General features: G+C 37.6%; 1 protein-coding gene across 3 annotated transcripts in view; it reads left to right on the top strand.

Moving 5' to 3' along the window:
* CLVS2 (clavesin 2) overlaps nucleotides 1-15,887 on the top strand; it is a 64,867-nt gene that overhangs the window by 13,040 nt on the left and 35,940 nt on the right. For all 3 annotated transcript variants that reach the window (XM_024759059.1, XM_024759060.1, XM_024759061.1), the window contains one exon: nucleotides 403-577. In XM_024759059.1, the coding sequence (XP_024614827.1) occupies nucleotides 403-577 (175 nt within the window). The remainder of the gene's footprint in view (nucleotides 1-402; nucleotides 578-15,887) is intronic.

Genomic DNA, 15,887 nt, shown 5'->3' with positions numbered 1-15,887 from the left:
ACTCCTTCAAATCTCATTCTCAAATTTTCCACATGTGAAATGTCAGTACTACTGAGAGCATTCTTTGAGCTATTTAAAAATACCATGCCTAGTTTTTAGGGCTGTTGAAATGAGATTTTATAAACTCATAGCAAGGCCTGGAAGGAAAGGAAAAGGAAACAAATTGTAGTATTTTCAAAAGCATTGGAATTTGTTTTGGTAGAATGCATGTTAAATTCTACTATGCCCCTGAGTATAGCGAATAAAGTAAACTTCATCTTAAAAGAGGATTTTTAAACAAAATCATTTCCTTAAGATTCCTGATGTAGTTTAAAAGGGAATTTTTAGTATGCTTCACAACTTTCTATAGCTTCTACACAAGTGGTTGTCAGATTTAATGCAGCCCTTTTCTGTTGCCGATAGGTACACACTGGTGGATATTTTGCGTGCCATCTTACTTTCTTTAGAAGCCATGATTGAAGATCCCGAGCTTCAAGTGAATGGATTTGTTTTGATCATAGACTGGAGTAACTTCACCTTCAAGCAAGCCTCTAAACTTACACCAAGCATGCTGCGCTTGGCTATCGAAGGCCTTCAGGTAATGATTTACAAATTACCAAGTTTCTCAGTCTCCCATGTTTGGCTTATCTGTGGTAGAACAACAGAAGATCTTACTTAAGGAATAATAAAAGCACATTTAAAAAACTAGTTTTCAAGCACAAACACTAACTGGATAAAGGATCATAGAAGAAAAGCTAGAAGATGTGGGCCTTTTAATGAATGGAAGCTTGTGACACTTGGCACTAAGCCCTCACTATGTCTATAAGTGCCAGTGATGATCTGGGATTTTTAGCTTGATAATCAGAACAAGCAACATCTTCTGGAATTTAATTATTAGCTATCTAGGCTTTTGTTTGTTTGTTTTTCTTTCCTTTTCTGTGTATAGTTGTTAATTAGCTAAATGTTTGCTTCATTGTTCCATTTAGTTGCCCAACAACTGTTGGAAAGCCAATCAATCAATATGTTTTTTGGTATCTAAGATATGGAATCACTGTTTTGAATTACTTCTTTATACTTAATTGGGGTTTTTTTTGCTCTTTTTTTTTTTTTTTTAATTGTGGAAGGGCCGTGATGTGGAGTTGACAGAGGAATGGTGCATCTTCCAATGAATGACATTTAACTGGTTGGGAATTATAAAATGGAAAATCAGTTATTATTTAGTGGCATGTTATAAACCTAATATCGACGATTTCTTTTTAAGTTTTAAGGTGTCTTTTTTCTGCTCTCTGTTTGGCTTTATGCTACTTTATATATACTATTTAGGGAATAAAATTTAAATTCTTAAAAAGATTTGCAACTTAATTCTTAAGTGAGGTTATTCAGTATTTATTCTCAGTACGTTCAACATGCTTTTTAGAAGTTTGCAGCAGTTAGTTTTTATAACGTTTATCACTGAAAATATCACAAAATAACTAATTTTATCGTTGTCATTCATTAGTTCAGGATGCTAGATTTTTTTTTTTTAAGTAGAACAACCAAAATTATCTAGATCTCTGCTTCACAGTAATTTCTGACTGTGTCTATAGGCACCTAAATTGAAGGATGATGGCCCCCTAAAAAAAGGTCACTTCTCCAAGCAGCAGGACATCTTAACCAAATTGAATTCACAGTTTGGGTTTTGCCCCTGGAGTGAATAAGACACACTGATCCTTTTCTCTGATAGGTTTCCCTGATGCAGGTTTCCTGAGTTGCTCTTGCTGAGTCAGCCTTGCTCCTGCCTTATCTTGAACTACACTTTCTTTTTAGCTCCGTAGAGACAGTTAATAAGAGTTGGGAGGGCATGGGGGAACACAGTGCTTGGAAATGTGTGTATCATGTAGAATCAGTCCTAATTCTGCCCTCCTGCCATCAGCGTGTAAAGTGTTCCTCACTTTATAGAGAAAATTGGTCACCACCAACCATATTACATAACACAGAATGGTAACCTAGCCTTTTATAATCGTGATCCCAATTTAACTGGCATGAGGGGTAGTCTAGGCCTTCAGCATATGAAGAACTGGAGAACTCATATTATTTCCAAAAAATTGAAAAAAACAAACAACTCAAGGATAGACTCAATATCTTGCTGTTTGCTAATTTACACACTTTATGGAGTCATTTAATAGTAATATGATAAGTCCTCGGTGGAGGAAAAAACTGACCACTTGGACACGTTTGGTAACTTCCCCATTACCCCTGGCTCCGATCAAGACTTTTTAAGTGCTGAGGGTCAGCCCAACAGGAGCTACAGTCAGATTAAACCTCTGTGCTTGTGTTAGACAGGGAAATGGTCTCCCTCTCTGCAGGGACCTCTGCTGAACTGCCTTATCTCTATTCCCCATCACTGTCCCCATCCCCTTTCCTTGCTCCCAGGACCCAGACTGAGTAAGCAGGGTTGATTCCTCCTGGTTGCCAATTGGGAAGTCACTTAAAAGGAGGGAGATCCTCCTGGGAATAAATTTGACATGTTACTAACTTTTAAACTCATTTTTTCTCTAGTTCAAATTAATTTTTAAATGCTCTATATCTATGTCTATACCTGTGTCTATGTCTATATCGATATCTATAAACAATGGTGATTCTGAATAAGAATATAAGATGTGCTAAAAATGTTCCATTGTGACATGTGTGATTTCATATTTACTTTCATACTGAAGTAACGTTTTCTGACTTTTCTAATTAAGACTCTGTTTTATTTTGTACTTACTATGTGAGAAATATTACTGTGTATTGATATGTTTCACGCAGAGCATGAATAAACTGTTTTTTTTGAGATAAGCGTGAAACCGTAAAGTGTTTGAAGTAAAGACACATATGCACAATTTTAGATTGTTAAACACAACTACCGCCATCACTAAGACCACCACCAAAACCACAATAATAAACCCCTTCCAATTAACCCAGTCAGGGAAATTAAGAGGTGAGAATATTTTTAATAACTCAGTGATAATTTGTATCATGCTATCATTCTGCTATAATATGTTACTTTTATTTAGGCAAACAAAAAAATATCCTAGGGAATTAAACCAAAAGTAAGAAAAGCTACCAGTGGGTCTAGTGCCAAGGAGGAAACATTTAATGATGTGTATTATTAAGGGATGTAACTGTGTTTTGAAGAGGGCCCATCTCTCTTCCTTTATACAGAGGTGACTGTATAACCTCTCTACCTGCATACACCAATCCCCTTTTTCCTCAGGTATTTTGAGTGACCCAGCTAGAGATAGCACCTTATACTTTGGATAAAAACACAGAGACCATTGCTGTAAGATCCACCTGTGATCACAGTGGAAGGCCAATAGAGAGACACTGTTGAAGGATGGAAACAGGCTATAGAGGCAGACAGACCTGGGTTTGGATGGCAGCCCTGCCGCATATCAAATATTTGGGCAAATTACTTAGCTTGTTTGGATGTCAGTCTATTCATTTATACCAATTTTAAAGTATTACATTAGAAATAATACACCTCGCAGGTGATACTAATGATCAAAGTAATTGACGTGGGTAGGCTCATTTTTCAAGTGGCATATTTTCCTGGATGTGTGCTGTTTTTCTCACAATTCAGTGACTGCCTAGGCTGTGAAGACTTAAAGATGATTGACTTTGGGAATCTGAAAAATATCGTATTTTGATTTTAGTGCTCAGATTATAGATACACAGATTCCATTTTTTAAAAATCACTTATTTTGTGGTTAAATAGCATCTAGATATTTTCATGTTAGATGCCAAATAATATGTTTTTTTCTCGTTGGAAGCCAAACAAAACAAGAGATTTTTTTTTACCTGGTGAAAATTAATCTTTGTTTCTCTTGGGAGAAACTCCAGGCACAGTTGGAAAGGTGGTGATTGTGGAGATAGCTTTGGCCTTGAGGGAGGTGCAAGAGTTTGCTAAGGGAGTAAGGACAGGAAGAGCATTTGGGGCAGGGAAACTTTGGGGGAGGTGCCTTGAACAGACAGCTACAAAGCATTGAAAGTATGTGATAAATCAGTTTCGATATGGCTAGAGTGAGAAATGAATTGAAACAAATGACCAGAGGTGATCTGGGAAGGGCAGGCTGAGACCTGGCCCTATGGGCTGGAGGAAGGCATGCTGTGTGGTTTGACCTGTGTACTCCAGACATGGGGACCTTTGGGACAGGAAAGTGACCTGGTCACTCTTCTTCTTTGGAAAGATCTGTTGGGTAGAAGAATTGACTTGGATCATAGGAGAGGGCTTAGATACAGAGAACACCAAGACTACCCTAGAGGTACTTATATTGATCCCATTTTGTAGGACAGATAATGAAACTTCAGGGAGTTTAAGATGCTTACCTGAATCTTCTCAACTGACCTCAAGGCTTGAGTCCAGGTTGTCTGATTCCAAAGAATGAATGTCTTTCCTGAATCTTGTTTTTTCTGGTTTTCTGTTAATTAAAAAAATGATACAATTTTAAAGGTTACTTTCCATTCACAGTTATTACAAAATATTGGCTATACTCCTCATGTTGTACAATACATCCTTGAGCTTATTTTACATCCAATAGTTTGTGCCTCCCATGCCCCCTTGTTTCTGTTGTTTCCAGGGCTGTGCCTAAGAAAAAATGGGTAGCCTCAGGTTAAAGTAACTTTCCTCCCCCATGCCAAAAATCCTCACATTTCAGTACAGGTGAAATTTCTTTGTTGGGATAGTACAGTACTAAAATAGTCACAAATGGCTGACCTTGCACTTTTTTGGACACCAAGTGGCAGAACCATTTTCTTCTTCCCAGTGAGTGGTCTCCTTGAGTGACTACCAACCTCCCAGTTCCCTGTGATGAAGGGCAAGGGCAAGGCACTTTTCTGCCAGCCAAAGAGAACTTTTATCCTCACAACCACAGATTGGTAAGCCACTCATTATACCAATCCAAGGCAATTCTGTACGCTTTCTCTTTGCAGAATCTTCAAACATTTTTTTTTAAATGAAAGGCATAAAAGATTTTTTTACCAACACAATGCGGCTCCTTGATAGATAAGAGGCAACATCAGATATATTTTGTGGAAATAAAGTATTCATTCTTAGCTGGAAGGAAAAGAGAAAGAGAAAATTGTCTTGCATCTTACAAGAATTTAATTGATTAGGGTAGTCATAGTAACAGGAAGCATCTTAGAAAATCAATACAAGATTAAGTGGATGTGACTTGTTGACTCTAAGATATCTGCCGGGGAAGCCAATTAAAACATGAAATGTTTGGAAATACCTAGAACAGCTTAGACTGAATTTATAATGAAGCAGTATGCTTTTAATATTTTTTGGTTTCTGTTGCTCTATTTTAATATTTTTCTTATAAAATATTACCATTCTTAAAACTCTTTGGTAGTGAAAAATTCAAACTCTCTTATGAATCCAGAATCTCTTATTTGTGATGTTTTTAAACATATCCTGACCCTACCTTTGTTGTTTGTTGCCCTTCGGATGTATTTACCTGTTATTCCCCCTTAGCTCTGTTCTGCTGAGTCTCTGTGCTGTTGCTTTCACAATTTCACAGGAATCCCCAAACTCCATCTGCTGAAAAGTACATAATGTAGTCAAGAGGTTGCTTGCTGACAAGGGGTTTGGCTGTAACAAAGAATTGAATAGCTCTTTGAATTGCTACCTAAGACTCAGATGTAGGGCCATCACAAAGTACCTAAATCAGTGCCAGATATTGTAAGAGCCCTTAATAAATAGGACTTGTGAAAGAATCAAGAATATGTAATCAATTCACAGTACTTAATGCTGGCCCTTTCTTTTGACTCAAGGGTCCAGTGTTACTAGCAGCCACCAATCTGCTAGCTCTGAGAGCTCTGGTCATTCATGTGGAAGGCAGAAAGTGCTGCCAACTACAAATTCCGGCTCTGACTGTTTGGAAGCTCAGTCCTACCTAGGGGATCTTGCCAAAAAGAGAGGCTATGCTAATGACTTGAAACATCCCTGTCCAGGGCTAGCGGGTGAGGAGTGCCATTAACTTCAGTCTAGCGTTAGCTTATTCAGTCTTCCCGATCTTACCCACAGCTCCTGCTAGCTTTGAAACTGCACATGTGCGTGTGTGCGTGTGCGTGTGTGTGTGTGTGTGTGTGTGTGTGTGTGTGTAGGACAGTTATGGGAGAATATTAAAAAGGAAGTCAGTGAGATATTGAGTAAATTAGGCTTTCATAATAAGACAAAAAGACTCTGCATTGCAACAGTGTTTTTTGCAATGGTTTTTAACCTGCCAATAGTTTTCAGGCTTATAATGCTTCTGACAATAGCAGAAACCTCTTGCATGCAAGCTGCCTTGTAAATTTAAGGCAGCGTGATGATGGTGCATTGATGGTAGAGGTCTGAAACAATACCTGTCTCTTTGAAAATGAACACACGGACTCATGAACTGTATTTATTCAGACAGCCTGGAGGGTGGGAGCATTTATTTCCACATTTTGTATGCACCGTCAGAACCAGGTTGAGAAACAGTGACAAGGGCAGTGTATAAAAAAAAAAGTGACATTTTGTTCGTCACATGCATAGCTGTCTGAACTAAGTGTGCTTCCTTTCAGTTGTTTCTTCACCTAAAACAAAATGAGTGAAAACCCTGAAGTTGCTTGATTTCATGGTAGAATGTGGCTTGGCTGAGAGGTTTAGTCCCCAGAAGTAGGACGTTGGAAGTCTTTTAAAATCTGACAATAGACATGTAAAAGCTATATATAATATTCAGTTCAGCAAGCAGGCTGAGGATTACATAAACTTTGCTAACAGGCCAGGTTAATTCTGCATATATATGTACATATATACACATAAACATAACACACACATGTACCTACATACATGTGTATATGCATACATCTCACTATTTTTTCTTGCATTAAAATTGCTGGGTTTTTTTTTTGATTAGCAGCTATATCCATTTAAAATGTCTAGTTATAGGAAGTAGCTGTCAACCTTGAAAAAAAAATAAAGAGATGAGTGCTCTAGACTTGCTTAACATACACTTACTGAATTAAAGTAAGGAGTATCAGTAACTATCCATAAAATTTAATACCTGTACACTTTCAACCACTGAAAGGGAGACTAGCTATCATTTTTCTTCTAATAGCCAAATAATTTCAGCAACAAAAGGGAAGGAAGGGGCTTCCCTGGTGGCACAGTGGTTGAGAGTCCGCCTGCCGATGCAGGGGACACGGGTTCGTGCCCCGGTCCGGGAAGATCCCACATGCCGCGGAGCGGCTGGGTCCGTGAGCCATGGCCGCTGAGCCTGCGCGTCCGGAGCCTGTGCTCCGCAACGGGAGAGGCCACAACAGTGAGAGGCCCGCGTACCGCAAAAAAAAAAAAGGGAAGGGAGCAAATAATCTTTCTGTTTGAGTCATTGAGATAATGATAAATGGATAGAAAGTAACCACCTATAATGAAAAACTGAACAAACCATATGAGCTATTCTACATTTCATTTTATTGGCTACGTTAAGACAAGTCCTTAACTGGAGAACAAAAAAGATGCGTAACTGCAAGTTCTCTCTTATTCTTTTTATTATCAATGTAAATGCGTCTTGATATATTCTTCTCTCCCAGTAGAACTTCATTTTTTTCACTCTCTTCAAATCAAAATGGCAAAATGTGAACATTCATTTATCTTAAAAAAATTAGTTTAGATACAACCTTAAAAAAGGAAGGAATCCTGCTGTTTGCAACAATACGGGTGAACCTTGAGGACATTATGCTAAGTGAAGTAAGCCAGGCACTGAAAGACAAGTACTGCATGATCTCACTTACACGTGGGATCTACAAAGTCAAATTCATAGTAACAAGGAAGAGAATGGTGGTTACCAGGGGTCGGGAAGTTGGGGAAATGGGGAGATGCTGGTCAAAGGGTACAACATTTCAGTTATAAGATGAATAAATCCTGGAGACCTAATGGACAGAATGGTGACTATAGTTAATAATAATGGGTTGTATACTTGAAATTTGCTAAGAGAGTAGATCTCAACTGTTTTTACCACACACACACATACACATACACACACACACACACACATAAAAAAAGGTAATTATGTGAGGTGATAGATATTGCCTGATTGTGGCAATTATTTTACAGTGTATGTGTATACCAAAATATCATGCTGTCTGTATACCTTAAATATATCCAATTTTTGTCAATCATGCCTTGATAAAACTGGAAAAAATTAGTTTAAGACCCCAGTGCTATCAGATTTTCCTACAGATGTTGGTAAAACTGACATGCTTATCTTTCAAATGTTTAGCCATTTCACCTTCATAAATGTACCCTCCTGGACATCTAAATCAAAATCTTTTGAAATCTCAAATTAAGGTGTCATTTTTGTTTTCTTAAGTTTTAAAATTCTGGTACCATATTGCCAGAATCTTGGAGGTAAGTGATTCTTCTGTCCCATCCATGAGTAGCACTCTTGTTATATTCTCTTAAGATTGATCTGGAAATTAAGATACTCTTTATTCTTCATTTTAACTATTCTGAGGATTTGTTTTTAATGGGCTTCATTTTCTTCATATCAGCAATTGGAGAAGTCACAATAAACTCATAAGAGGAATGCCTCCTTGTATTAATCCTGGGCTTCTATTTGATGCACAATTAAAAATAGTGTGTTTCTATGGCTTGAGGTCAACTGCATTTTGAAACGCCTCAATCAGTTGGAATTTTAAGATGTGGGGGAGTGTGAGGTAGTTATATAAGGTAATGATAGCTGCTGTAACAAACAAACGAAAATGTGTGCATTTGCTCAACCATCTCACGGTGAAATCAAATAGGGTGCTTTGTTCAAGGTATGGTGCTTCTCCTAGTGAGTCAGTAACCCATGTTCCTTCCACTTTGTTGCCCTGCCGTTTTCTATGTGTGGTTTCCTGGGTCACTTTGGTCAGTTTCATTGCATTTCCCTATAAGGTGAAAAAGCATGGAAGATCACATATGATACATGTCTATGGGCCAAACCTGAAAACAGTGTACATTGTTTACTTGAATTTGAATTCTGTTGGCTAGAAAACTCAGTCAAGTCGACACCCATAACTATAAAGGAGATGAAGAAATGTAGTCTGTGATTCTAGGAAGAAAAGGAATGGTGGACACCTCGTCCTCTCCTTCACAATGCTGATTCCCTAAAATACCTGTGATGACTCTTCTATCAGCTCTTTATAGCATGTTTGCTTATGTTCTCTGAAAGGAAGAGGTGATAATTAGACAGTGTTTCAAGAAAGTTTTATTCCAACATTTAAGCACAAAGAAATAAATGCAGTTTTCCTACAATCCATTCTGTGTACTTACTGCGATCTCTGTACCCGACTAGCTTTGCGTAGGTAGGGGTACTGGCCATTTCTATGTACGTGGGTCCCTATAGCTATATCCCCATAACAAAGGTAACACAGCTGCGATTCAGTCAGTTCAGCGCTCCTAAGATCCCGAATTTAAAAGGAGAAAAATAGTAAATCATTCTTCTAGCGTCTTAAGACTACATGTAAGACAGCTATAGTGATATTTTTGTTGCTTTACCTTGAAAGTTAGAAATCCTCTGAATTGGGGATTTAATTTTCATAAAATGAGAATATGACTTTTTAAAAAATTCGAGATTACCTACCTTGAGAAACTCCCCAAAAAAGAATACTAGCTGCTGAAACACTGAAAGGATTTCACTGTAGGGTCTTGTTGCATAGGCTTAAAAACTGAAATCAATGTCAAATTTTAGGATGCAGAGTCCAGCAGCTTTCACCATTTTGTCAATATCTATCAAGTGCTTTAAAAACCAGTTGAAGTTTTACTTATTGTTTAGTCTTCTAGTGAAAACATGCAAAAAGTCAATATAATTTTAGTACATAAATTAATAAAGTAAAAGTTATACTATCAGTACCTAGTTTTTCAATCACATTGTGTACCATAAGGAATCCAGTTTCCTCTTGAAGGTATTCCAGGAGCTCTTTATTTCCTGTTATGACTTTTTCCTCTTGTTTATTAGGTATGTATTAGAGCTGTCATTCTAGAAGACTTTCAAATTTCATTCTTGTGTAATATTTGCTGTGTCTTAGATTTCCTTTCCTCAAGTCCTTGAATTCTTTTCTCCCTTCTTTGTTTTGTTTACATACATATATATATATATTTTTTCCACCTGAAGGAGTACGAGGGAGGTAAAGTTGCAGAACACTTGCATTCTCTAAAGTGTGTTTATTTTTTCACATCGGTTAATAGTTTTGTCTAGATATATAGATTCAAAATAATTTCCCTCAAGTACTTTGAAATCATTATTTTATAGTTGTTAGACATCCATTATTTCTGATAAGAAGCCTGGATTCAGACAAATTTTTGATACTTTGTAGGTACCTGTAAAAGATTTTAGGATCTTTTTTCCATCTTTGGCATTTACAAGCATGCATTTGGGAACAGATCTTCTTGTGTCTACCACACCTTAATGAATCCGTCAGATAGAAACAGAAACATTTTTGTTATTCTTTCCTTTCAATTTTTCTCTGATCCCTTTTCTGGTATTACTATTGCGTGGACATTGTATCTGTGGTCTTAATCCTCTGTGTATCATAATGTTTCTGGATCACATGTTTTTTAATTAAACTTTTCATTTTTATTTTGAAATTAATGTAGACTCACATGCAGTTGTAAGAAATAGTGCAGAGAGATCTCATATATGTTTTCCTCAATGGTAACATCTTGCAAAAACATTGTGCAATCTCACAACCGGGATATTAACATCGATATAATAGGGATGAAAGTCCTGGCTACGTACTCAGTCTTCTCTTACATGACCCTGGTGGGAGCTGAGATACCTCATCACAGCTTGATGAGGGTGCTTTCATCCTTTGCTGGTGTGGGTGGGAGTGAGGTCACATGTTTCTGTTTTTGTTTTTTTCTTTTCCTTTAGTGCTTGGCTGGAGTAGAGTAGTTATTGCCTAAAAATTTTGTGTGTTGCTAGTATGCGTCTTTTCTGGTCCTTTGGCCAGTGAGAGCAAGCTTTAGTTAGGGCTTTTTTGTCTGTGCCTGTTTCCAGTTGCCAGTTTCCTGAGCTATAAATCTGGGATATCTGAGGCAAAATCAAGCCCGGGGAATGTGCTAGTATTTCATTCTTTGGGTCCCAAAGTCTCTAGCTGGTCTGCCTTTTTCTTTTCACCATTTACAGTCTTCTTATGTTTGTTTTATGGATACTGCCCAGGTTTTTTAGTTATACTTAATGAGAAGAATAGGGAAAAGTATGATTTGATTATTCTGTCTTTCTGGAAGTGGAAGTTAGAACCACATGTATTTTTCATCTTCTAAAATTTTATCAAATATCTGATTTAATAAAGTTACTTTGCCTCATTTAGTTTTCAGTGTTGTAAATTTATTATAGTTTGTACCGTTTACTGTCATTTAAATCTGTGGAAGGAGGTGAGGAAAGTGTGCTTATTCAGTCAGCCTTATTGACTTGGAAGCTTCTTAACTCCTTAAAGCAACCATTTTCTTTTCTTTTTCTATTTTTTTTTTTTTTTTTGCGGTACACAGACCTCTTACTGTTGTGGCCTCTCCCGTTGCGGAGCACAGGCTCCGGACGCACAGGCTCAGTGGCCATGGCTCACGGGCCCAGCTGCGCCGCGGCACGTGGGATCTTCCCGGACCGGGGCACGAACCCGTGTCCCCTGCATCGGCAGGCGGACTCTCAACCACTGTGCCACCAGGGAAGCCCAAAGCAACCATTTTCTAGTTTAGGATCACAAGACGATAGAAATGAAGGTCATGAGCCATCATTTTTATCTATAGATAATGATCTAAGGGAGAAATTCTTCTTCTTCTATGTAGTAATAGCTTTTATTATTATGTTAAATCCCCAGAGATATTTTTCTAGGATTAAATATGGAGTAAATTTATTTCCAAAAACCCAAAAATATTCCAAGAGATATACCCATAATTATTTGCAAATTATTATGAACTAAGACGTTAAAGCTTAGGAAACCAGGTTTATTTTCAAGTAAGATGAAATTCAGGCAGATAGGCAATTTTATCACTTGGTTTTAAAAGAAAACCTCCAAAAGATGCTACCAGTCAGAGCATTGTCTCTCCTAAGATGGCTAAGAAAAGCACATTCTACCCCACGCAAGACCACGATGGGCCACAACAGAACTGGTAAACAAGCTACATTTAGTGGCGTTTGAGGCCTACTGTCTCAACAGGGGGTAGATAATCAGCATCATAATGGGTTACTACTATATGCTAAACTTAGAGCTATAATTTAGTCAGTGAAAGGAGGGTAAACGCACTCTGCTCTAAATCATAACAGGCTGTTTTCTAGTTTCGTAGATATTTGGGTCTGGAAAGTGCCTTAACTCAGAAAAGAGCTAATGTGACCTCAATGCTGCATAGAAACCATCAAAGTAGGCTTAGGCTGAATTGAAATCAGCCTAAGTGCAGGTGATTAAGTAAGGTGCAGCCTTAGACAGCACCACGGAGAGCTCCCAGAAATTCCATTGCTGCGGTTTGTCTTTTCCGCTTTGCAGTTCTGGTTTTCTCTTGTCATCACTGCCCTTAAAGTTAGCCCCTCTACCTCTTAGAATAGGTCACAGTACTCACGGAAGTAGAGGTTTCCTTCATTTTCCCTGAGTCTCATACTTTCTACGTTTGGGTCAAGGCTACATTTTTCACGTCGTCCAAGGTTTTCCTTTTAAGGCTTTCCCTTTATTATTTAGCTCCTGTTTTTTTGGAATTGTTTACTGGAAACTCATGTATCGGCATTGGAATTAGAACTATCGCCTCTCTTTCCTCTATTCTTGGAATCTTCGCATAAGTTATTTATGTCCTAATTTTAAAAACACAAAAACATTCCTAAGTTGGATGTAGGGTAAGAGAAATGACACTGTGATTTGTGTTTCATCATAAGGCCATGTAAGGAAGAAAGAGATTGTCTTTTTTCACCCACGAAAACTGCTAGGAAAGTCATGGTTTGATTATATGCTGTCTTCATAAAGAGGTATTTGGACAAAAATTATACAGGATATAGTTGAAAGCAGAATTGTCTCTCCCCTGACAAGTGCTAGAATAGGTCAGACTTTAGAAGCAAGCATTCCTGGGCTTAAGTCTTGTCTCAGCCACATCCAGATTTCAACTTTAGATAGACTACTTAACTGATCGCGGTCATTGTTACCATATATAAAATGGGAGTGATACCTTCCACCTGGTGTTATTTTGAGGATTAAACAGATAACATATATGAAAGAGGTTGGCATGATACCTAGTCAGAGAAGTCACTTGGTTACAGTCAGTCCTGACCATGCACTTCTTCCCTGCCCCATGCTGGAGAAGATAATATAAATAAACTATGTAACAAGAAGATTATGTCTTTAGAACAAAATACAGTGGTTATATAATATAATTAATCAACCTAACTTGGCAGATCATGCAAAACTCACCAACTAAAATTAGGTGGGAAGAAAGTCTCCCACCCCCTTTTTCTGAAAATAATGCATCTTTTAAGAAATTAAGTGGGTAATTTTCTCTTTGAAGTTTATAGTCACTACATTTGTTCTTCCAAGTTATAAGATAATGGTTAAATGTGATAATTAAAAAGTATTGTGATTTATAACATGTGGAACTCGTTGGTTTGTTCTTAGGATGTAAGACTTTGGGGATTTTCACTCTTGGGAATATCACAAATATTTTCTGTTGAAATACATGAAGAGACTTGTATTTACATGATTAATATACATATCTCTCCTCACTGTTTTCAACTAGATGAAGACTTCCTCAATGGCAAGATAACAGTTCCGCTAAATAACTCACCAGTTGGCTGGCAAGGAGGATCATATCATTGGTCCTGGGTGGGCTAAAAGCATGTTATAGACCTGCAATTCTTAAAACTTTCATAGTGGTGAAATAGGGTAGGATACTCATGGGAGAACGTACACTGGAGAGTGCAATATCTAAGACATGTGAAAGCTGCAGGGGAATTAGTAATCAAAAGGGACTATGGTAAAGAAACTCAGTGAAAGGGTTTCCTGAACGATGGGGATGACAGGATTCAGAAATACTGCTGGCTAGGTGATGGCATTTAAACACCAGAAGTATGTTGGGTGCAGTTATTATAATGAGTGGCAAGGTTGGAGTGGCAATCATAAGGGCCTGGCCCTAAGGGAGCTATGGATATGGTTATTAAACATGGTGTTCCTATGGGAAAGAAAGATAGGAAGACAATAAATGTTGCTTAAAATCTTAAACGAGAAAAAAGAGAAAAGGAATGAAGGCAGCTATCCGAATATAAAATTAGAATATTATGCCTAGTTTCCTGACCCGAGATAGTTCTCAGACTCAGAATCCATGAGCTGAAGGAGAATATAGATCCTTGTGAGGAAGAACCCTGCAGCACCAAGATGTTTCTATGATGGATGATCTTTCAACTGCTAGGAGTAATGTTTGCAAAGAGTTTGTGATAATATGGACAATGATTATTAATCATCTTAAGTGTGTGTGCTAGAAATGAATGTATGAAAATATGATCACATTTATGTTAATAATGTGTTAAACAAAGAGGAGAAGAAAATGCATTGGAATGTAAGCAGTGACTATATGAGAGTGGTAGGACTGTGGAGAAATTTTCTTTTTCCTACTTTCTGCATTTTACACATTTTACCATTGGGAACATAGTATTTTTCTCATAAAAATTCTATTTCAAGTAGTCATGATATACAGTAGAAAATAAAGCAAATTATTTAACAAATAAGTATACAATGTGCCGTGTTAAAAAGGTTAGCTCCTATTTTAAAGTGATATTAACATAGTCTGATGAGAAAATTAATAGAATCAGGCAGCTGCAGCTGCTCATCTTTAGAAAATTATGCAGCGCTAAGTCATATAGCTGTGATGGGTCACATCTGGGAACCACAAAGGAAATTTACAGCAAGACCTAGGAAAACGGAGTCAGTGGAAATGTAAATATGCTTCAGAGTTAAAGATCAGACATGCTTAAAAAAGCATGTTTTATGAAGCTACCAGGCTGATATATAAACCAAAATATTATGCTAATACACCTGATATGAACTAACCAGTGTTTGGTAGGAGAAAAGAAGGAAGTTGAATTTTTAAGCAGCCATCAATAAGCACCATTTAAAAACATTTTAATGCAAATCTGAATAAGATAGCCATCGATGAATTAAGTAAAAGACAAAAGGTGGACATAAATTACACCTTATAAAGACAATCATGCTTTTAAACAGTACATCTTTTTTTTTTTTTTTTTTTTATAAATTTATTTATTTTATTATTTATTTATTTATTTAGGCTGTGTTGGGTCTTTTGTTGCTGTGCACGGGCTTTCTCTAGTTGCGGTGAGCGGGGGCTACTCTTCGTTGCAGTGCACGGGCTTCTCATTGCGATGGCTTCTCTCGTTGCAGAGCACGGGCTCTAGGCACATGGGCTTCAGTAGCTGTGGCACACGGGCTCTAGAGCACAGGCTCAGTAGTTGTTGCGTACTGGCTTAGCTGCTCCGCAGCATGTGGGATCTTCCCAGACCAGGGCTTGAACCCGTGTCTCCTGGATTGGCAGGCGGATTCTTAACCACTGCGCCACCAGGGAAGCCCTAAATAGTACATCTTATTTCTGCCTACCAGTCATATCCTTATATTATTAAAATTGGTTCTATAAATGGCAAAATAAATTGTTATAGACAGAAGTTGTTTAATAGTTCAGAAGAGTGAGTTGTGGTGCGTGGACTAAAATGCTATAAATGTTTTATGTAAGAGTTAAAGATTGAGCATATCTTCAAGGATGACATGATTTGGTATATAGAGATGCATAGGGAGGGAAACAGTGCAACTAAGTATAGAGTGAAAATTCATACATTGCATTTTGGATGTGTTATAAGTCTAGGCAGTCTCATGTGACGAGTTGATGTAAGGTAGGCAAGAAAGAT

This window comes from Neophocaena asiaeorientalis, unplaced genomic scaffold (assembly GCF_003031525.2).
Source record: "Neophocaena asiaeorientalis asiaeorientalis breed wild unplaced genomic scaffold, Neophocaena_asiaeorientalis_V1.1 scaffold5, whole genome shotgun sequence".
Taxonomy (NCBI): Eukaryota; Metazoa; Chordata; class Mammalia; order Artiodactyla; family Phocoenidae; genus Neophocaena; species Neophocaena asiaeorientalis.
This window is presented reverse-complemented; position numbering and strand designations above follow the sequence as displayed.